Source organism: Panthera tigris, chromosome A3 (assembly GCF_018350195.1).
Source record: "Panthera tigris isolate Pti1 chromosome A3, P.tigris_Pti1_mat1.1, whole genome shotgun sequence".
Lineage (NCBI taxonomy): Eukaryota > Metazoa > Chordata > Mammalia > Carnivora > Felidae > Panthera > Panthera tigris.
The window spans coordinates 42,932,388-42,954,074 of record NC_056662.1 but is presented as its reverse complement, the minus strand read 5'-3'; the positions used below and the strand labels follow the sequence as shown (position 1 = coordinate 42,954,074).

The following is a 21,687-nucleotide window of genomic DNA, read 5'->3' as shown; positions in this document are numbered from 1 at the left end:
TCTTTCCATTGTGTGTTTATTTGGGTTGATGAGGCTCTTGGGGTGGTAGGTCTTGGGATGGAAGCTGCTTTAGCAGAGCAAGCTGACTTGTTTTCCCCAGATTGTGTGGCACAGATCAGTAATAACGACGTGTTCTAAAGCTGCCGAGCTTTAAGTCATATTATTACTGTGCTTATTTGGGGGGACTGTTGTAAATGATGGGGATCTTGAGTCCCCAAGTCGCCCTCTTTACCAGAACAGAGCCCTGGATAATCTCCCTGCCGCCTCCCCCTTCCGCCCGCCGGGATTTCAACTAGCCGCGGAAACCATCCACAAAGTCCGGAGGAACTGAGCCATTTTCTTGCTTGCTTGTCGGAGACAAATCCACCCGGGGGCGGGGGATGGTGGTGGTGTGTGCAACTCGCAGGAAGCTCCAGCTCTTAGGATGGACGCCCCGGGAAGCGGACCTGGGGGCTAACCTCTAAGAGTTTGCCCTGAGGTGCTCGTGATGGGGAATGGGGCGAGAGGCTGATCAAAAAACGTTCTTCCCTTTTTAAAAAGGGGAGGGGGGGAAAGAATCAGACGTTAAATTCTTTTGCAAACATTCATGCCTAAGGAAGGGCTGGAACAGGCAGCCCCGGCCGCCGGAACCGGTCGGACAGGTAGCGAGCTTGTTGACACCGTTATGTTGCAGGGCGCATGCTCACTCCCAAGTTTCCTGGTGTCTCTTCTATTCCACCTTATGAAACTTTTTCCCCGGCGTGGTCTCACCCGCGATTTAAGGCATAGGTGTCGCCGAGCCCGGAGGCTGGGAGTCGCCGGGCGTGCGGGGGAGAGGCCTGGGCCGCGGCGCGGCGGGGGGCGGAGGGAGAGGGCAGGCTAGGCGGGAAGGTGGGCTCTGGCCGCCGGGAGCCGGGGACCGAGTCACTGCCGCAGCCCCTATCGGGGAGCAGCCGGCAGGAAGGGGGCCGCCGGCCGGGGAGGGGGCCACACCATGCCCAAAGTCTTCCTGGTGAAGAGGAGGAGCCCGGGGGTCTCTGTCCGCAGCTGGGATGAGCTCCCGGATGAGGAAAGGGCAGACACCTACATCCCAGGTGAGCGCCGCGCGGGGGCCGGGCCTGGGCGCGGGACTCCCGGGGTGGGGGCAGGGGTGTCCGGGTCCCCTCAGCTCACGGCGGGGGCCGGACTGCCCACCCCATGCCCCCTCTTTCGGGGCGGGGGGAGGTCCTTGAGGCGCGTGAAGACGGAGAGGGAGAGGCTGGGGAACCCGCGACGCCCTGCGCCCCCTTCCTCCTAATGGGCGCCTGTAATTGCCCGGCGGCGGGACCGTTGGCTGCAGCGCGGGACGAGGTGGCCCAGGAGGGGAGACTGAAGGCCAGTAGGGGCTCCTCTCGGTCCCATGCCTTCATAGAGTCGCCCCAGGATCCGTCAGCCCCTCGGGCTAGGTAGGTTGAAGTCAGACCCCTATCCCCTCATCCCAGGGAGAGGCAACTTGGCGCGTAGTGTCCCCAGCCGCCCAAGGCCCTCGGTTCCTTGTGGGCGCGGGAATGGGACCGAGGAGCCGCCCCCCCCCCTCAACCCCGTGCTCGCTCGGGAGGCCGAGCCGGGGACTCTCTCGTCCACCCCCGCGTGTTGCCCACTTGGCCTGGTGCCCAGGTCCAGGGCGGGGCGGCGGCACCGCCCGCAGGTCAAACTGCCGCGGACTCCCGGGCCTGACGCCGCGTGTCTGTGTCGGGGCGCCGCCCCTCCCTCCGCAGTGGGCCTGGGCCGTCTGCTCCACGACCCCCCCGAGGACTGCCGCAGCGACGGCGGCAGTAGCAGCAGCAGCGGCGGCAGCAGCAGCAGCGCGGGGGAGCCTGGAGGCGCCGAGAGCAGCTCGTCCCCGCGCGCCCCCGAGCGCGAAATCCCCGAGCCTGGCGACGCAGAGGGCCCGGGTGGACACCTGGCGGCGATGCAGCGCCCAGTCGCTAGGTCGAAAATCAAGGTATGGTGTCGACTCTGCCCCCGCCGCCACCGGCACCACGCCCTGGCGTCGGGCTCCGAGAACCCGCGCCCCTCCCTGCAGCTCCCGCCCGCGCACCCGGGCACCGGTGCACCCCGGCACCGAGCGCGCCCGCCGCGCCGTTCCTGCACCTGCCTCTGGGTCTCGGCCAGGGCGGCTCAGCTCGTCCTCCCGCCTGCTGGGTAGCCAGCGGCCCGCGCCGCTGAGCCTTGGAGCCGGCACAGTCTGCCGGGGTGGCCTCTGGAACTGCTTAAAAGACCCAGGCCCAGCTTCCTCCCTCCAGCAGCCCAGTGTGTGTGCAGGGCCTGAAGAATCACCAGGCCGTCGGGGTTCCCGGGTTCAGAAAGGAGGGACCCAGGCTCTCAGCAATTCCGTTCTCTGGGGCGCATTTCCTAGCGCTATGTGAATTCTGAGTTCCACACACTTGCTTGCGTTCTGGAGACCGAGGCGGCAGTTTGGCACACAGTGGCCCTCTCGCAATAACAGCTATTCCCAGTGACAATTATGGAGTGCCCGTTAGACTCGAGGCCTGTGCTGGGCACTTTAAATTTGTCATACCTCTCCAATCTTCTTTAATTAAACTGATGGATAAAAGGGTTCACCTGAAAATTGCCTGAGTGCCCCGCCCCCAGTGGGTTGGAGTGTTTGTTACCCTCCCTTACCATCCTTCAGCAACCCCCTCCCCCTAGTCTTCTAGAATTGTAGGCGACATCTTATCAGGACACCCATCTGGCTTTTCTGGGTAGAACTTCCATGATCGCCTGCTCAAATGTATCCGCTACCCCCAAGATTAAGGAATCCCATTCCACTGACTCAGTCAGCTGGAGCCAGGGAGTGGTGTTTTAGGAATCACATGACCCCATTTCCGAGCTTGGTGGGACTCTGCGGGCTCCAGGCCCTCTTAGTGGGCGAGAATTCTGGAGCGCTCCAAGGCGGTCCTGCAGCCCAGCTGCCCAGGGCGGGGGGGGGGGGGGGGGCGGGATGGGGGTATGGGGAGGAGGAACAACAGTGTTCGCTGTGGATTGGGTGACACTAGGTTACTTTTCCTGGGCGAGGCCATCCCTCCCTATGCATATTCCTGGTTCCTGGGGTTTAGCTTGGGGGCGGGCTAGGGTGCATTTGGTTATGAATTGAGGCTAGAGGCTGGAGCTGGAATCCTCGGGAAAAGACCTCTTTAAAGGTTACTGCGGTGCCGCGTGCTGCTCGGTGGTAAGTGGTGCTGCTGAGGTTCAAAGTCAGCTGGCCTGAGGCTTTTCTGGGCCAGATGGGGTTAAGTGGGAGGGGACAGTTTGCCTGAGGCTGGTAGCTCTGCCCTCCAGGAAATTCTAAGTGTCCCACTTGCATATTTATCACCGGGCTGGAAGGACAATTGCAACGTTGTTTTGGGATTGACTGTGGTCCGTTTGCCCCTCTGTCCCCCAATTTCCCAGATTACCCTGGGAAGAAAGTGGCAGGGGAGAAAGGTCTAGTCCCTTAACCAGCATTTTAGGAGCTCTCTCTTGTCTCAGGTAAACAGCGCCATCGTAGCCCTGGATTAAAGGAATAAATAAACCACAATCTTATTTCTGTGATCTTGCCTACAAACCGCCCCAAGGGCTGCGGGGTGGTGAGTTTGCTCCTCCACCTTAGCATAGCTTCCGGAGAAGTTTTATTTGTTTACTGAGGATGCTTAGATTCCTTTTCCCTTTCAGCTTCCGTCGGAAAATAGATATCTTGGTGTTAAGATGCTCCAAGCCTCCAGAATTATCATCTGTGGTATTGGCCGTTTTCAAATGACTGTCCAAATTGCCTGTGACTTAGCATATTGGGTAATTCTCTTGTTCTGTGAAAAATATGCTGGACTCTTAAGAATTAGGTTCTCCAAGCGCCTGGTGGCTCAGTTGGTTGAGCATCCTCTTGATTTTGGCTCAGGTCATGATCCCAGGGTCATGGGATTAAGCCCCTCCTCGGGCTCCACGCTGAGCATGGAACCTGCTTAAGACTCTCTCTCTCTCTCTCTCTCTCTCTCTCTCTCTCTCTCTTTCTCTGCCCCTCTCCCCTGCTGGTGGGCTCTCTCTCTCTAAAATAAATTAAAAAAAAAATTAGTTTCTTAACTAGAAGAAAAGAAATACCACTCAAGAATGAGGCCCATGCATGAAGCATAATGATTGAGTTTGAGTAACTTCAAGACACTCACTAAGCAGCTGGCTCAGAGGAGTAGAGGAGGGGCAGGTTTGAGCCAGTGCCCTGCAGAGAGAGGCAACATCCCATCTAATTTTTTGGAGTGCCTTCTGTGTGCTAGGCAGCCAGGAGATAAAAATGTTCCCAGCCTGGTGTTCTAGAATCATTTGACCGAAACAGTTAAGCCCCCAGCCTCTGGTTTTGTCACTTCTTAGCTGTGTGACTTTAGGCAAGTTGCTAATCTTTCTGGGCCTCTGTTTCCTTGTCTGTGAAATGGGAATAATAATGAAACCTACCTCATAGAGTGGTGAAAATAAATGAGTAAAGAGGGGAATGTGGTAGGTGCCCTTTAACTCTAGCTGGGATTGTCTGGGTTGGTGGGGAGACACAAATACTAATTATTAACTCTGTTACAGCAAAGGGAATGCTAAAGCATGTGCAAAGATGTAATTCTGAGCAGGGAAGGTTTCTTGGTGTGGATTTGAGGGTGGGGAAGGGGGGGAGAGTCAGGCTTTAGGGGCGTATGGCTGAGCCCAAAACTTGAGTCAGTAAAGGACTCAAAGCTATGGTGCCCGAAGATAGAGAATGGACCTGCTGGGTCAGAGATCAAGTGGGAGGTGAGAAACTGGGACAGGATGAGGTGGTTAAGGGGCCAAGCCAAGAGGTGGGGGTGCGCTTGGGCAGGCGGAAGAGGGCTCTGGAAGGGTTTTGAGAAGGAAGACCTCAGTTGGGTCCATCTTACCAACTGTCTTAGAGATATATTATCTGTCCCGAGTCTTTTTTTTTTTTTCTTTTGTATTAGAGAGAGAGGGTGCAAGTGAGCAAGGGAGAGAGGGAGAGAGAAAGAAGGAGGGCTCCCCGAAGCAAGGCTCTAACTCATGAGCCATGAGATCATGACCTGAGCTGAAGTCAGATGCTCAACTGACTGAACCACTCAGGGGCCCCTCTGTCCTGAGTCTTACTTCCCTCATCTGTAAAATGGAAAAGCAATGGAATCAGCCTCTCAGAAGTGACGGTTAGATGAAATAAGGGCTGCAGAATGTCTAGCACTTCTGTGCATGTATAAATTGCCAGTAGGAAGTTAGTTTAATAGTGATGGATGGCAGATTTCGTTAACTTCCAGTATTTTGTTGCCTCCAGTGGGTACTAGGGATTTGCCAATCTGGTTGTGCTTGTGAGTGGATCTGGAAAGGAGTCCTAGGTGCTGGTTAGGAAAATGGCTCTTCCCAGCCTGTCTGCCTTCTGACTGTGTGCCTCAGTGCGGTTTGCAAAATCGTCTCTTTACTGCTGAGGATTCAGTAATTTTCCAAACAGATTCGGGGGTGGGGGGGGGGGGTAGATCATGTGCATCTGAGAAGGCGGTCGTGACAGGTCTAGGTGGCTTTAAGTCTCTTTTGTCCTGGGCCCATTTGCAGGAATCTAGCTGTGGAGCAGAGACCCCCAGACACCCTGATCACCATTGCCCTTCCTTTGAAGGTTTATCAGAAACTAAGTAACTCTGAAGTGAAATCAGTCAATTGACTGATGTTTTTCCTTCCTGTCTCAGTGGGTGGTGGGACCCAGGTGCAAGTATAGAATAGCAAATGAATCTCCTCCTTTTCCCCTTCTGTTCCCTTCCTTTGGCCTCTTCCAAGGATACTTCAAAAGGAACTGAGTGTAGAATTCCTTCTAAAGTATTTTTGGTCTTTTACCTGGCTCTGTAGTCTGAGTCTTCAAGTAGTGCCAGATATGTGAAGGTGCAGTAGTCTTTTTCCTCTTTTTTTTCTCATCATTTTTCATTTGTGGAGACTTTCAGAGGCATAGGGCCCGTTACCCCACCCCAACAACCGTTCTTCTATGGCTGGTCCTGCCCATCCAGCCCACATCTAACGCCCGACACGTGATTTTGAAGCAAATCTCAGTTATCCTATTATTTCAACCATAAATAACTCAGAATGTGCCTGTGATAGATAAAGATCAAGGTACACGATCACACCCATGTTAACAATGGTGTTCACATTGCTAATTGTCTCATAAATTCATACTTTTTTTTTTTTTTTTTTCCCAGTTTGCTGAGTCCCGTCCACACAATGTCTATACATTGTAATTGACTGACATGTCTTTCAGGTCTCTTTTAATTTACACATTCCCCCCCACCCCCCATCTCTTGTCCATTTCCTTACAAGTTAATTATTGAAGAGATGAGTAATTTGCTTGGAGAGTTTCTAACAATCTGGATTTTGAGGAATGCATCACCACAGAGGCTAATGCTCCTCGGTCTCCTAGATTTTCTCTAAATAGGTAATTGGGTGGAGTGCCTGGGTGGCTCAGTTGGTTAAGCATCCAACTTCAGCTCAGGTCATGATCCCACTGTTAGTGGGTTTGAGCCCCACGTCGGGCTCTGTGCTGACAGTTCAGAGCCTGGAGCTGCTTCAGATTCTGTGTCTTCCTCACTCTGCCACTCTCCCACTCTCCCACTCGTGTTCTGTCTCTCCGAAATGAATAAACGTTAAAAAAATTATTTTATTTTTTTAATTAAAAAAATTATTTTTAATGTTTCTTTATTTTTGAGAGAGAGAGAGCAGGGGAAGGGCAGAGAGGGAAACACAGAATCTGAAGCAGGCTCCAGGCTCTGAGCTGTCAGCACAGAGCCCGACGCGGAGCTCGAACTCACGGACTGTGAGATCATGACCTGAGCCGAAAGTCGACCGCTTAACCGACTAAGCCACTCAGGCACCCCCAAATTTTTTTTTTAAATGTGGGTAGTTGGTTCTGCAGCTGCACTGTCCAGTGTAGTAGCGAAAGTCACGTGTGACAATTTAAATTTAAACTAAGTAAAATTAAATATTAAGTTCCTCAGTTGCACAAGCCACATTTCAGGTGCTTAGTAACCATGTGTGAGCAGTGGCTACTGTATCGGACAGTACAAATTAGAACATTTCTTTCATTGCAGAAGGTTCTATCAACACTGCTTTAGGTGTCTGATCAGGTGTATTTGTTTTAGCTAAATAGTCTGTCACAGTGGGGGGCACCTATTAACATCCGGAGAGCACATAATATTTGGTTGTCTCTCTGTGATGTCAGCAGTTGTTGATATTCAGGGTCTAAATATTGTAGGTTATTAGGGGTTGTGATATTCTGTCCTTTGTTTATTAGTTGATATTCTTGTACAGAGATTCACTTTGCCTCATCTGCTGTTTGGTTCCCAGTGAGACAGTTCATTCAGGAAAGGCCAGATAAGATTCCCTTTATTTACCAGTTTTCAAGATAACCGGTTGGGTCACCAGAATTCTATAGCTATGGCCAACTTGTTTATTTTTAAATATGTTGTGAATCACAGATTTCAGTAGTTTTAAAAAACCCATCCATTTGCTTTTGGAAGAGAACATAGCTCTGTCCCTAACTCCTTACCTATTGTCTGTTATCTCATAAGACAGAATTGGATGCCCCTCACCCCACCCCCATTGTAACTCACTAACCATGTCCCTTACATTTGGCTGACCAGGCTCCTCTTCTTGACTCTAGACCCACCAAACGCAAGGAACATTCCTCCTGGGCTTTTTGTATACCCAGCACCTGGTACAGTAATGCCTGACTCATAGCAGGACATAGGTCAACATAGGACAGAAGTACAGGCGGGGAAGAAGGAATCAACAGTCCCTAGATGTAAATGACAGCATTTGGAGGAAAATAGGTGAGAAGAAAATGTAAATCTGGGGAAATATCTGGACTAGATGCTCAAAAAAGGCCAGATTAATTAAAAGGGGGAAAAGGAATGGGGGAACCATGTAAGTGTTAATTGCACCAGCTTTTAATTTGAACATAGGTGAAGTGGGTTTAGCTGCAGACAACAGAAACCACTGTAGTTAGCTTCAGCTGAGAATGGTTAATGATAGGGTAGTAAATGGACAAAGAACCAGGATTGAACTCCCAGAGCCACACTGCAGAACTGGGCCACCAAGGGAGGTCCACCTTCTGCCTCTATGGCTGCCGACTGATGCAGAGTATAGAGTGATTGCCATGTGCCTGCCTCTGTCCAGTTAACTCAGGCCCAAATTCAAACCTCTTGATAGTGTGGGTCATTGGTGGAACCCCAGTGACATCTAGAACCTGTAGCTGTAAAGGGGTCTGGGAAATGCAGTTTGTAGCTTTTTAGCCTCTGCAGTACCGGAAGGCGCACCAGAAAAAGTAGAAATAGTTGCTGAGAAGAGTGTCCATCCAAAGGATCCACTACAGGGAACTTTAAAGCTTGTGTGGTCCAGTCCCCTCATTTGCAAGGAAAGAAAGGTAAAGCCCTGGGGGGAGGGGGGCGGGAGGTGTGTTCATTGAATTTATCACAGTTTTTAGTAGCAAAGCTCAACCCAAGGATCCTTATTTTTTTAGGGTTGCTGTATTGCATTGTAGGAGGTATCCTTGACACCACAGCCATTAGCATTGATGGTCTGACAGGAAGCTGTGATAGGAGACAAACAATAGGATTCATCCCCTCCCTTTCCCCCACATCATGCCCAGACCCGTGGGCCTGTCCAGGGGAAGTGTAGGCACAAGTTTTGCAGACAGCAGGCCACATCCAGAATCTCAGTGTGCGCACCGATAAGTCAGGTGACCAAGAGCAGGTTAGATCTCTTGGAACCTCAGTTTTTTCTGGATTCTAAGGATACTCTTCATTATCTCCGCATTCGAGAAGGTTCTCCATTCTACCATATAGCAGAGCGGTGAAGTCTAAAGAAATGGTACAGGGACCAGGAGGGAGTTTTTTGTCCCAAAGGAATTGGGCAATATGCTTAGCATGTTTTGTTTTGTTTCTTGAGTAATCTGTATGCCCAACATGGGGCTTGAACTCACCACCCCAAAATGAGGAGTCCCGTGCTCTACCAACTGAGGCAGCCAGGCGCTCTGTGCTTAGCATGTGTTAATGCTGAAGCATAGCAAATGTGTCATTTGGAAATCTTGTCCAAACGGCCCCCACAAGGTGGCCTGGACGCAGTACTCTCCCACAGGAAATAGGACCATTAATACTTTAATAGACTTGTCTGGTGGAAGCATCAACAGACAATAAAGGATTTTGATTTCTTTTTTTTTTTTTTTTTTTTTTTTTTTTTTTGGTTTAGAAGTTTGACAGGTAAGTGACCTTAGCCAGCTTTCAAGTTGGTTGGGGGCCAGCCTAAGTCCTTACCTCCCCCGACACTCCTGAAGTTTTCCACAGCCCTGATACAATGATCAGTTTGTTTTTACTGCAAAGACTTTTTTTTTTTAAGAAGAACTAGAGGGGAACCTTGTGTGTTTTTTAAAATGAAAGCCAAGGGGGGCGCCTGGGTGGCGCAGTCGGTTGAGCGTCCGGCTTCAGCCAGGTCACGATCTCGCGGTCCGTGAGTTCGAGCCCCGCGTCAGGCTCTGGGCTGATGGTTCGGAGCCTGGAGCCTGTTTCCGATTCTGTGTCTCCCTCTCTCTCTGCCCCTCCCCCGTTCATGCTCTGTCTCTCTCTGTCCCAAAAATAAATAAAAAACGTTGAAAAAAAAATTAAAAAAAATAAAATAAAATAAAATGAAAGCCAAGGTCCTGCAGAAAACAGGACAGCAAGCAAGAAAGCGCCCAGCCATGGGGTTGGAGAACCACTCAGTCTCTCTTCCTCTTTCTTGCCCTGAATTAATGTCCAGATTGATGTCCTCTCCCACTGTCCACGGTAGCTTCCCCATTTCATTAGTAAGCCTTTTGCAAAGTGTTGCTTTTGGATTAAGGGTGAGACTGTCAAGCTTTTCCAGAAGGTGGCATGGTGCATATGCCACCCTGGCAGGTCTGGAGCAGTAGCCTATAATTAAACATGTTAGTAATTTCCATATCAAAACACATGAATATTGACCCCCAATGGGATCAAGTCTGCACAGCTTCATGTCTGCTCAGGTCCAGTTTTACTGCTAACACGAGATATGTGAGAATGTTGGTTTTCAGAGCATTTTTGGATTTCAGAGTCGTGGAGGAAGGACTGGGAGTTGGCAGCTCACATTGAAGGTCACTTCTCTTCTTTTTCCCAATCAGAGAGAAAATTCACAAGGCCAATGGAGAGTCAAGGGATTTTGACCAATTACCTTTTACTTAGGATCCCAGAACTTTGGAACTGGTCTATAAGAGTGACAAGTTATTGACCATCAGGTCCTTTTTAAGTAGCTTTTCTTATTTGATTCCTTAATAATCCTGAGAGGCAAATATAGTTATTGTCCACATTTTACGGGTTATGAAATTAAGGCTTAGAGAGGGGGAGTTACCTGCCTACGTCCCACAGACTGTAAGTGGTGGATCAGGGCTTGAACTTAAGAAAAAGGAAAAGAACTGTGCTCTCAGATCCTCATACTTCTGAAGATGGCTCATCTAATACCATTTTATCATTTTTAAAAATCTCTACACGAATGCGGGGCTTAAACTCACAGCCCCGAGATCAAGACTTGCACACTCTACCACCTGAGCCAGCCAGGTGCCTTGCCATTTTATCATTTTTACACGTGGGAAATTGTGGCTCAGGGGTATTAAATGACATCTCGCAAATAGATGACAGCCGGTCTAGGTTTTTATTTGATACTCAGCATTTCTTGTCTGTTCACTGCACTCTCATTTTGTAACTAAGATAGCCAAGATGTAACTAGTTTGGGTCTACTTGCAGAGTAACAAGGTAAGACTGGTTAACCTTATTTTGAACTTTTAGGAGGTTCAGTGTTAGGTATAAACCTGTGTACGGGGCACCTGGGTGGCTCATTGGGTTAAGCGTCCGACTTCAGCTCGGGTCATGATCTCGAGGTTCATGAGCTCAAGACCTGCGTCGGGCTCTGTGCTGACATCTCAGAACCTGGAGCCTGCTTTGGATTCTGTGTATACCTCTCTGCCCCTCCCCTGCTCTCTCTGTCTCTCTCTGTCTCTCTCTTTCAAAAATGAATAAACATTAAAAAAAACAAAAACAAAAAACGTGCGTAAACATTGTAAAGATGGCCCAGTGAGCTGACGTGTGACCTGGGGAGGGATTGCTGGCCCTCTAACCCATGAGATGTCATTCCAGGAATCAGATGTGTTGTCTGTACCCTGCAGCCCATCCTGGGAGAGAACATTAGGAAATGTGGCAGATCTGATGTTCTGGAGAGAATGTGCTACATCTCTTACTGTTCCAGTTACGCATTGCTCTTTCACAAATTACCCCAAATTTAGTAGTTTAATTTATTCTGAATTCGAGTTCTGAGGATTGACTGGGCTTAGCTGGGCCACTCTTGCCTGGGGTTTCTCTTGCGGTTGCGGTCAGATGGCAGCCGCCTGGAGTCTTCTGGGGGCTTGACTGGGCTGGACATCAGAGGGCTCACTCATGTGTCTGGCAGCTGATACTCTTTCCTTTTTCTAGCTGTTTTGATTATATGGTTCTAGCATCTTTTAAAAGTCCCTCTTGACGGACATATAGGTATTTCCTGGCCTTTTGCCGTTACAGATGGAATTTCAGGGTACCTGATGTGTGAAATACACTCTGTGGGATAAATTTCACATTTAGGAATTTATCCTACAAATATTCCTTCCTTTCTGAGAAGTGAAACAGTCTGGCAGAAGCTGGCTTCTTCAGCCATGATCTTTTGCCATTAGTTCATCTTAGATCTTTCAACAAGGCTCTCTTAAGGCTTCAAATAGAATTCGTTAATGTCTGGGTGCTGGATTGGTCATAGGTATAGAGAGGTGGCAGACAGTGCTTCAGGGATTGGAGGGTGCACCTTAGGGAAATTCCCTCAAATGAACCCCTGGGTGCTGGCTCAGTTTTCCATCATGTGGAATGGGGATGTATATGATGGTGGAGAAGTGAAAAAATTGCCTTTGTTGAGGCACATTTGGAGAATTTCTATTTTGTTCCAAGAAAACCAGAAGGAGACTCCCCCTTGGACTGGGGGAGGGCGGTTAGTCCTCAGTCTCCTCCCCCGTTATCATGTTTTCTCCTGTGTTAAAAGGCATTCTGTAGCTTGCTCAGATGATCCATTGGCCCTGCACTCCCTCAAAATGTCACTAATCTCCTTTCTATCTTTCAAGATTTTATTCTTTTCAAGCAAAATAATGCCAGTGATTTGAAGTTTTCATCTGGGACTGTAATAGAAAGTAAACAGGAGTTTGGGTTTGGACTATAAGTTGGCAAGTCCTTAAGAACATTCTGCAGGAAGACAGTTCTAGCTTTCTGCACATTCTTAATCAAATTACCTGGGTCAGTTGTCTATGTTCTGCTTTATTAGGCACTTGCTAGCTCTCAATGGCCTTTTTCCTGTGTAGACATGGCCTCAAGGAGCTCCAGGTATTCAGTTTGTGAAGACTTGGGCCATATTTAGTCTTTTCACATCCCTGCAAGGGTTGAAATTACCAAAATGGGGACTTCTGGGCAAGGAGAAGACCAGACCTGTCCTGGCGACAGAAATAGGAAAGTCTTGGGCTCAGCTGGGTCTCCCTCAGGACAAATGCCAGGCCCAACCCTCTTTGGGGGATGCAGGGCAGAGGTGGGACGTGGGAGTTGGAGGCCCAGGATGGTTACCCACTGGGTCAACAACCCAACCCCCGAGGCTGTCCTCCACTGTAGCTTCCAGGGGCCCCTCTGCCTTTTGAGGTAGAGCCCCAAGGAGGACACTGCCGTGCTCTGCTACCACAGCTCTATGGCTCAGGCTAGCCATGTGGAACCACACACAGTCTCTCTCTTTCCCACTGCCCTCTTCTGGAATATTCTTTGCCATTGCCCTCCTCTTCCTCCTCATCTTTGGCTGAGGAGCTCATTTCCTCTGGAAGTGCCTTCCCTCACAGTTTATGTCTGGGGTAGGTGCCTCTCTGAGGTGTCCATTGTGCCCTTGGGCTTCCCAGATATCAGGGGCCTTTTGACTGATCTCCTTCCCTACTAGACTGGCAGCTTCTTGGGATGTCATCCTGGTGACTGTATTGCTTCCAGCTCTGAGCACAGGGCCTGTTGCAGAGAGGGCACTCCAGTGTCAGCTGAGACAAATTAAGCTCCAAGCAGACAAGGAGGCTGACCGAAAAACCCTGTTCTAGGGTCTTGTGCCTTCTACAAGTCTCTTTGTATTTTGCCACCTGTGAGCCATTGCCCATCAACACGCTGTGCACTGGCCTGAGTCTGAGCTTGGGGTGTGGGGGGCAGGAATGTGCACAAACACTTCCTGGCTTCTGCAAAGGCATTTAGTCGAGGAAACCAGATGAACTATGATGAAACATCTGTGCATGATGGAACCTTCTGGAAGTAGTGGAATCAAGTACTGAACTGCCTCATGTCTCAAGGATGGTCTGTGCCACAGTGGCATCTCCTGGGAGCTGGTTAGAAATGCCGCGTCTAGACTCCACCACACCTCCTGAATCAGAACCTGTGTTTTAACAAGCCCCCCAGGGGATCCGTGTGCACGCTGGGGTTTAAGGGCCTTGGTCTTAGGGGTACAGGAAACCAGTTTTGGGCAGAAGCTGCAGAGAAGCTAGCTACATCAGCGAGGCAACAGTTGAGCTGGGTCTTAGTGGAGGGCAATACCCTGGGTGGAGGGGTGGTTGGTGTTGGAGGCTAGGGAGGTGTGTGGAGCCAGGCAAGGACCAAGTCTTCCTGCTAATGATGTTTGTATGAAAATAAGGTTATTAGGCCCTTTTATAAGTAGTAGAGCAATTGGATCAAGCTTCTAAATGATCTGGTTTGGTAACTAAGAAACCTTTGATGAATATATTAGATCTGGTGTTTTTCACCACTTAATTATAGATTCAATTTTCTTCTTAGAGGCGGCCAGCATGGTTGAGGGACCACAAGACTGGGAGCCCAGGGCCTGGGGTTTGGTTATTGTTTTGCTGATAATGCAGCTGTGGGATCCTGACCAAGTCCCTTCCCCAAATGATCATTTTAGTTGTTGATACTTTGGTGGATCAGGAGCTGGGGCATGGCCAGGCAGTTCTACTGTGGGTAGCACTGGCCAGAGTCACTTAGCCGGTGGCTGCCATGGGCTGGGCCAGGAGGTCCAGGGAGGCTTTATTCATATCTGGCACATCAGTGCCTCTCCGAGTGGCCTTGCTGTCCAACGCCACCGGACCACTGGCCACTGGCCACCGGTTGCTTGGGCTTCCTCACAGCATGGTGGCTTTGGACATCTTACATGGCAGCTGGCTTCCACGAGGGAACATATAGAAGCTGCAAAGTCTCTTAAGACCTAGAACTTGCCTCCATCCCAGGGGAGAGGAAATGGTTTCCGTCTCTTGATGAATAGAGCAGCATGCAGGCGCGGGGAGGAAGGAGTGGATTGTGGCTGTCTTTGGGGACTCTACGGCGGGCTCCATGACATCATCAGGACCTGGACTCCCTTCTTTCTGCTCTTCCATCCTCAGCACTGGCTTCCCTGTCATGGTCCAAAGGGGCAGTTGGAGGTGTAGCCAGCAGGAAGGAGAAAAGAAGGAAGAGGGCCCCATCTTCCCCCAGAGAGGAGTGTATTTTTCATTGGCCTGCTCATCCTGCGGCCATGACTTGCTATCAGGCTGGCAAGTATAGACACTTAGCTGGGGGCAGGGAACACAAGTCTGTTCTAAGGTGAAGGGAAGTGTGTGTGTGTGGGGGGCACCTGGGTGGCTCAGTCGGTGAAGTGTCCGGCTCTTGATTTTGGCTCAGGTCATGATCTCTCTTTTGTGAGGTCGAGCCCTACATCGGGCTCTGTGCTGGCAGTGGGGAGCCTGCTTGGGGTTCTCTCTCTCCCTCTTTCTCTACCCCCTCCCCTGCTCGTGCTTTGTCTCTCCAAATAAAATTTTTAAAAAAAGAAGAAGTCTGTTCTCAGGAAGAAGGGGAGAATGAATGCTGGGAGGAGCAGCCAGTGATCTCTTTCACCTTCCCCAAAACCCGCTTGGAAGTTCTTAGGGGTCAGGAGCCGCAGCCTGGCCACACGGGGAGGTGGGCTCCGGGCTGAGCCCACTGGGGGTGCCCGCCTGCGCCGGGGCCCTCACCCCCCCTCTCTCTGTCCCAGTTCACCACAGGCACATGCAGCGACCCGGCGGTTCACAGCTGTGAGCTGTGTGGCAAGGGCTTCCGCCTGCAGCGCATGCTCAACCGCCACCTCAAGTGCCACAACCAGGTGAAGAGACACCTGTGCACCTTCTGTGGCAAGGGCTTCAACGACACCTTTGACCTGAAGAGGCACGTCCGCACACATACAGGTGAGGAAGGGGCGTGTGCTTCGCGGTTGCTTTCGCTGTTCTGGCCGACAGAGCTCCTGCTCCCTCTCCACCAAAGAACTAAATCGGGAGCTTGGAGCAGTGTCATATTTCTGGAAAGACTGCAGGATGGGGCATCTGGGGCCAGTGCATCTCGGTCCAGCTCCTGGTTGTGCCACCAGCCGGCTGAGTTGCGGTGGGCCAGGCAAGCCCCTTTTCTGAGGCTGTTTGCCTCTGTAAGAGATGTGATGATGGTCCAAGTTCTGGGGCCATTTAAGACAGATCCCTGGCTGGAAGCGTTCTGGGCTGTGACGTCTGGTGCAACGCGGGGGGCATAGTTCATTCAGCCCTCGTCTGGCTGCCTGCTAGAATGGGTTCTTGTGGTCCCACTGGTGGTGTCTTTTCCTCCTTTGTTGGGGTGTGAGCTGTCTCAGAATCAGGTCCTGAGAGCTCAGAAAGAGGAGGAAACGCTCAGCTCCTCTGTGAAGCGGGCAAGTGTTTTCCTTCCCTTGGACCTTCTGGAGTTCCCCGACTTGAGCATGGATCTAGGTCCTCACCAGCTCAATTCACAGAGAATCCTGGGAGTGGCCATTCACCTCTCCTCTGGCCCATCTGACTGGGTAAAATCTTGTTAGTTTAATTTAGAAACATCTGGCCTCTAGGCTTCTCCTTGAGGCCCATAGTTCCGCACCGGCCAGAAGGACCCCTTGAGGACAATGCTAAGGGTGCCCCCGCCCTGCTAAAAATTCTCCAACTCTGGGCAAGATGAAATCCCAACTCCTCATCATGATGGGCTTCATATAAAGCTCTTTACAATCCGGGTTCCATTTTCAAATTCCGGTCCGGTCCCATCCCATCCTGGCCCACCCCAGCCCACCCCACCCCTCCCCACCCCAACCTGTCCTGTCTCCATCCCCATTCCATCCCCATCCCATCCCACCCCCTCCCTGCCCCACCCCTTACCCCCCAACTCCTCCCCATCCCATCTCCATCCTCTTTAATTTCATCTCATTTCAACCCATCCCATCCTAACCATTCAACCCCAACCTGGTCATGACCCATTCTCCCTATAGCCTCATAGAATTTACTATATATAGTCTCCTGATCCTCAAGCCCTTTCAGAGTTTGGGGTTTCCTCTGGCATCTTGGTAGGATGGGAAAATGTCTACTCCCCCCTCCTCAGTCCTCACACAGGACCCTTCTCCGATCCTGTGTATTCAGATTTCTTTTATAGCTCCTATCACACTGTTTTGTTCTTAGATTGCTGGCTGTGAGCTGTTTGCCCGGCCTGGGAAGAGTGTCCCCCACCTTAGAGAGTGGGCTGGAATACTCAAAAGTTTCTCTTTTCCTTTTAAAAAACCTTTAGTGAAGTGGATTTTTGCATCCAGGAAAGCACACAAATCAGAAGCATATAGTTTGACGAGTTCAGGAATTTTTACAGAGTGAACACACACCCATATAACTAGCACCCAGACCAAGAAACAGAATACAGCAGTACCCCCTTATCCGTGGGGACACGTTCCAAGACCTCAGTGGATGCCTGAAACCACACGTGGTACCAAACCCTACATATTCTATGCTTTTTCCTATATATACATACCTACGATAATATTTAATTTATATAGTAGGCACAATAAGAGATTAACAACAATAACTGGTAATAAAATAGAACAGTTATAGCCATATACTGTAATAAAAGTTCAGTGAATGTCGTCTCTCTTTCTCAAAGTTTCTTATTGTGCTGTACTCCCCCTTCTTGTGATGTGTGAGATGATAAGATGCCTACGTGATGAGATGAAGTGAGGTGAATGACCTAGGCATTGTGATGTAGCGTTAGGATACTACTGACCTTCTGATGTTATGTCAGAAGGAGGACCGTCTATTTCCGGACCACAGTGGACCACGGGTAGCTGAAATCACTGAAAGTGAACCCCCGGATAAGGAGGGCTACCATACGCCCTGTGCCCAGAATTACTGCTTCTCCCTCTGTCACTATCGCCTTCCCTCCACGAGGCACCACTAGTGTGACTTGTAGCAGCATTGATTACCGGGCCTGGTTTTGGGCATGATAGAAATGGAATCCTATGGTGTGTACTCTTCCGGGCTGGATACAAGGCTTCTTTTTTTAGTCCCTAGCACCAGTGAATCAGTTCAAGTTTGATCTCTGTGTGGTCAGGTTGGCACCTTAGGTTGGGGTGGGCGGAGGGTTCTCTGGGGTGGCAGAGCATTCTGTAGGATGTGGGGAGTCCTGCAGGGGGTAGAGGACCCAAGGCTATAGGTGGACTCATCGGGTAGCTACCAATCTGACTTCGTAGACAGCCGACCCGAGGGGCTGGAGGAGATTGGGGGCCACTCACTCAGTCCTCTGTCCCTGGTTGCTCTGGACTGTTTCTCGGCTTTCCATCTCTGTCTGAGGATGTCCTTGAGGACACGGTCTTGTTCTTCTGAAACTTGCCTGGTGGGCGCTGTGGTCACTCCCTGACCCTGACCTTTAAGACAGAGTGAAGAGTCTCAGGGAGCGTTGCTGGCTGTGAGTACCTTCAGCTGGAGTAAGCAGTGAGCCAGTGGGGTTGCCTCATCTGTGACTGAGTTGACTCTCCATTAATGGAAATATCAGGGACTGTTTCTCCGAGAAGAGTTTGCAAATTCACCCAGTCACGTACTGATTAAAAGCTACAGATCTGAGTTAGCTGACTATGCAACTGTATCTAAATTACTTATCTTTTTTTTTTTTTGGCCTTAGTTTGTCCATCTCTAAAATGGGCATAATTTTGGGACCTGTAACCTAAAATAATAATTGTGAGGTCTCAGGGCAATAATTGTAAGCACATAGTAAATATTAAATATTATTAGTAGCAAAAGTTCAAATAATTGGCAGAGGTTTCCTGAGACCTTGCTGTGGGACAGGCCCTAGACTCCCCTCTGTGCTCATGGAGAGCTCAGCCAACCTGGGGAGAAATCAGACATCTGACTGTCACATGAGAAAAACAAGAGGTGTCAAACAAAAGAAAAAGTAGCATAGCTATGCCAGTGGGGAGGCCTGGCACGTGCATTGACAGGGCATCAGGGAGGCTTCTCAGAGGAGGTGTCTTTTGGCTGACCTTGAAGGATGAGCCAGATTTCCACAGCTGGACGGGGAGGAAAGGGCCTTGCAGGTGCCGAGTGTCTTAATTTGGGTTGCAGACCCTGACCTAAGGATTTGGGTGTAAGCGGTTTATTTTGGGGGTGATCTCAGGGGGCATAGTGAGGGGTTACGGAGGGGAGGTGGGGAGGGGAAGACAGCCAATAAGAGCAAGCTATTGAGCAGGGTGTCACCGTGCGCACCTGGGGCTCAACCCCACTGGGGGTCCTCTGAAGAACCACGTAGAATGTACCACAGAATTGTTCCAGGGGCAAGAAAGCTGGGGGATTTATCCTGTCACTCCCATCCCTCCTTGATGGGGGTCCATCCTGGGACCCTCAGGTCCTAGGCAGCTCCTCCCCCCCAGCCCCTTGAAGGTCTCCGGTGTCTCCTGGGGAATCTCCTCCAACAGAGAGATGCTGGAAGCCACTGACATTAATGGAACTGAGATGACCTGGTGGTAGGCTGGGGGCTTGGGGTGGGGTGTTGACGATGTCCTCTAAGGGAGAAAAAGGGCTCGCAAGTAAGGAGGGTGACTCGGCAGAGACTGGGAGTCCCCACAGAGGGTGACTCAGCTTCCTCAGATGGCAGCGAGCTACAAGTAGCCACTTTCCTTCATGCTGGGCCCTCAGCATTTATCTATTACTTCATATAACCCCAAGGAGTCAATTAGGCCCACTTAATAGATGAGGAGACCAGGTTCAGGGAGGTCAGATAACCATGGATGGTGGAATTGGGAACCAGACCGGCTGGTGCCGAAGTTCATGGTCCTCTATTTCCCGTAAGTCCCCTTGTCTGTCCCCTTTGCCTCCCGCTGCCGTCCCCAATTTTCTCCCCAAGACTGGGGCCTCACTAGCCTTGCCCCGTTTCGGTTTCTGGAAGCCTGCTTGCTCTGCAGGAAGGTGAGATAAAGGGACACCTGGGCCTGGCAGAAACTGCACACTGCAGCCTGGGGTTTAGCAGGTCGCAGAGGAGTCTGTGTGTGTGTGTTCAATGGTGCCAAGATGCCCACGGTGAGCAAGAAAGAAGATGGCCTGTGTCTCCGACTCTTGAGCTCCTCTGTCTCTTGATCCTCAAACGTGAAATTTCTAGTGACCCCGGGAGGGGCTGAAAATTGCTGACATTGGTAAATAATAATGCCTTCCATCCAGGGCCTTCCCAAAGAGCTTCACGGTTTCTCCTCTGGGAAGGGGGCATCTAGAAGGTAAAAAGCACAGCAGCCCCAGGCCACATGTAATGGGTGAGACCCCCCCCCCCAACATGTGGCTGGTCTGATTGAGACGTGTCGATAAGTGGAAAACCGATACCAGATTTTGAAGACTTGATGCAAAATAAGAATGCAAAACATCTCGGTTTTTAATGTTGATTCCCTGTTGGAATGGGAATATCTTGAATACGTTGGGTTAAGCGAAATATATCGTTGGAATTAATTTCACCTGTTCTCTTTTTACCGCTTTTAATGAGGCTACTGGACATTTTAAGGCTACAAAGTGGCTTGCATTTTAATTTCTGTTGGACAGCCCTGACTATAAGGTCGAATCTACAGGTAATGACTTAAAATTTTTTAAATCCTAATTTTGACTCTTTTTTTTTCCTTTTTTAAAATTTTAATGTTTATTTATTTTTGAGAGGGAGAGAGACAGAGTGTGAATGGGGGAGGGGCAGAGAGAGAGGGAGACACAGAATCGGAAGCAGACTTCAGGCTCTGAGCTATCAGCACAGCCCAACGCGGGGCTCGCACTCGTGAACCGAGATCATGACCTGAGCTGAAGGCAAACACCAAACTGACTGAGCCACCCTGGCGCCCCTAATTTTGAGTCTTAAAGTGATCAACAGATAGAATTATGGAAATGTCTTGAACCTGTTTTTCCTGCCCTGGTTTATTTGCTGCTGGAGATGTGCCTCCAGGTAATAATGGACCAGAATGAGGAGGGAGGCAAGGGCTTACTGACAAATTAGGTGGTAGCAAACTGAAAAAGGAGTCTTGGCTGTGGGGACATCCCCATGCCAGGACCTGGAGGAGCAGACCAAGGTCCTGGTGTGAGGGGCCACCCTGCCATCTCTTGAGCTCTTTACAAAAGGGTTAATCCATGAATCAGTAAAAAGAGCAAAAATTTGGGATTCTCAAACATTAAAAAAATTTTTTTTTTTTTAAATGACTTGGGGCTTGAACCCATGAACCACAAGATCATGCCCTGAGCCAAAGTCTGGCACTTGACTGACTGGGCCACCCGGGCACCCCTCAAACATTTTTAAGGTTCATGTGAACAACCTCTCTGGTTCCAAAAGATCTTAACAGAAGTCTGCAGATTCGGGTCTTGTTTGAGAGATGAAGGTTGGATTTTTGCTATTGACTGTTACAAGTAAATGTATTTAGACCAGAAGCAAAGATGTGGACAGTGTTAACACAGGTATAGCAGACAGCAGTTGAGTGAAGGGTATGTTTGCTTACAGGCTGATTAGACCAGTCATGACTAATTTTTTTAAACTTTTTTTTTAACGTTTATTTTTGAGAGAGCACAAGGCCAGAGAGGGGCGGGGGTGGGGGGGTGGGGGTGGACATAGGATCCAAAGTGGGCTCCCCGCTGACAGCAGCCCGATGTGGGGCTTGAACTCACCTCGAGATCATAATCTGAGCCAAAGTCAGACAACTCAACCGGCTGAGCCACCCCTGCACCCCCAGTCATGACTAAAGATGTATCTGGGATCTCAGGACCCTTCTTTTGAGAATTGTAGCTACAGTATCGATGAGGCGGGCAAAGAGAGTGGCATAGAGAACCAGGATTAATCCATCCTCCCCCACATCTCCTGTCACATGCTGAGAGGGACAGGGCATCCAAGGAAAGACTCAGAACAGGAGACATTTCGGAAGAGACCCAGGGAAACCGGAGCCTGTAAATGTCTTACTTAATATCCAAGTGGATGAAAGAAAAGATTAAGATGTCTTTTTTGGATGACTTCACCAAGAAAAAAGTAACTCAGAGGGTGTGTGTGTGTGTGTGTGTGTGTGTGTGTGTGTGTGTGTGTGATGGGGAGGGGGGATGTTAGTCAAATGACATCTGATTCAAGGTTGGGAGACAGAAACTGGTGCAAAAAACCTGTGTAACATTTCATGGAAGTAGATCAGCAAACAAGGGGCTATTTTTCAATCCAAATTGTCCTGGGTCGGGTTCCCTAGAAGCAGATTCTGAGATGGTGATTCTTATGAAATGATTTATTGAGGGAGGGCTGTCAGACGAAACCTGGAAGGGAGGGGGAAGCAGAGAGGTGG

General features: G+C 50.0%; 1 protein-coding gene across 1 annotated transcript in view; it reads left to right on the top strand.

Annotated features, from left to right (window-relative positions):
• The first annotated feature begins 665 nt into the window (after positions 1-665).
• OVOL2 (ovo like zinc finger 2) overlaps positions 666-21,687 on the top strand; it is a 29,733-nt gene continuing 8,711 nt past the window's right edge. Inside the window, exons 1-3 of the mRNA XM_042979740.1 lie at positions 666-1,073; positions 1,737-1,963; positions 15,109-15,298. Coding sequence (XP_042835674.1) covers positions 974-1,073; positions 1,737-1,963; positions 15,109-15,298 — 517 coding nt within the window. The 5' untranslated portion in view covers positions 666-973. The remainder of the gene's footprint in view (positions 1,074-1,736; positions 1,964-15,108; positions 15,299-21,687) is intronic.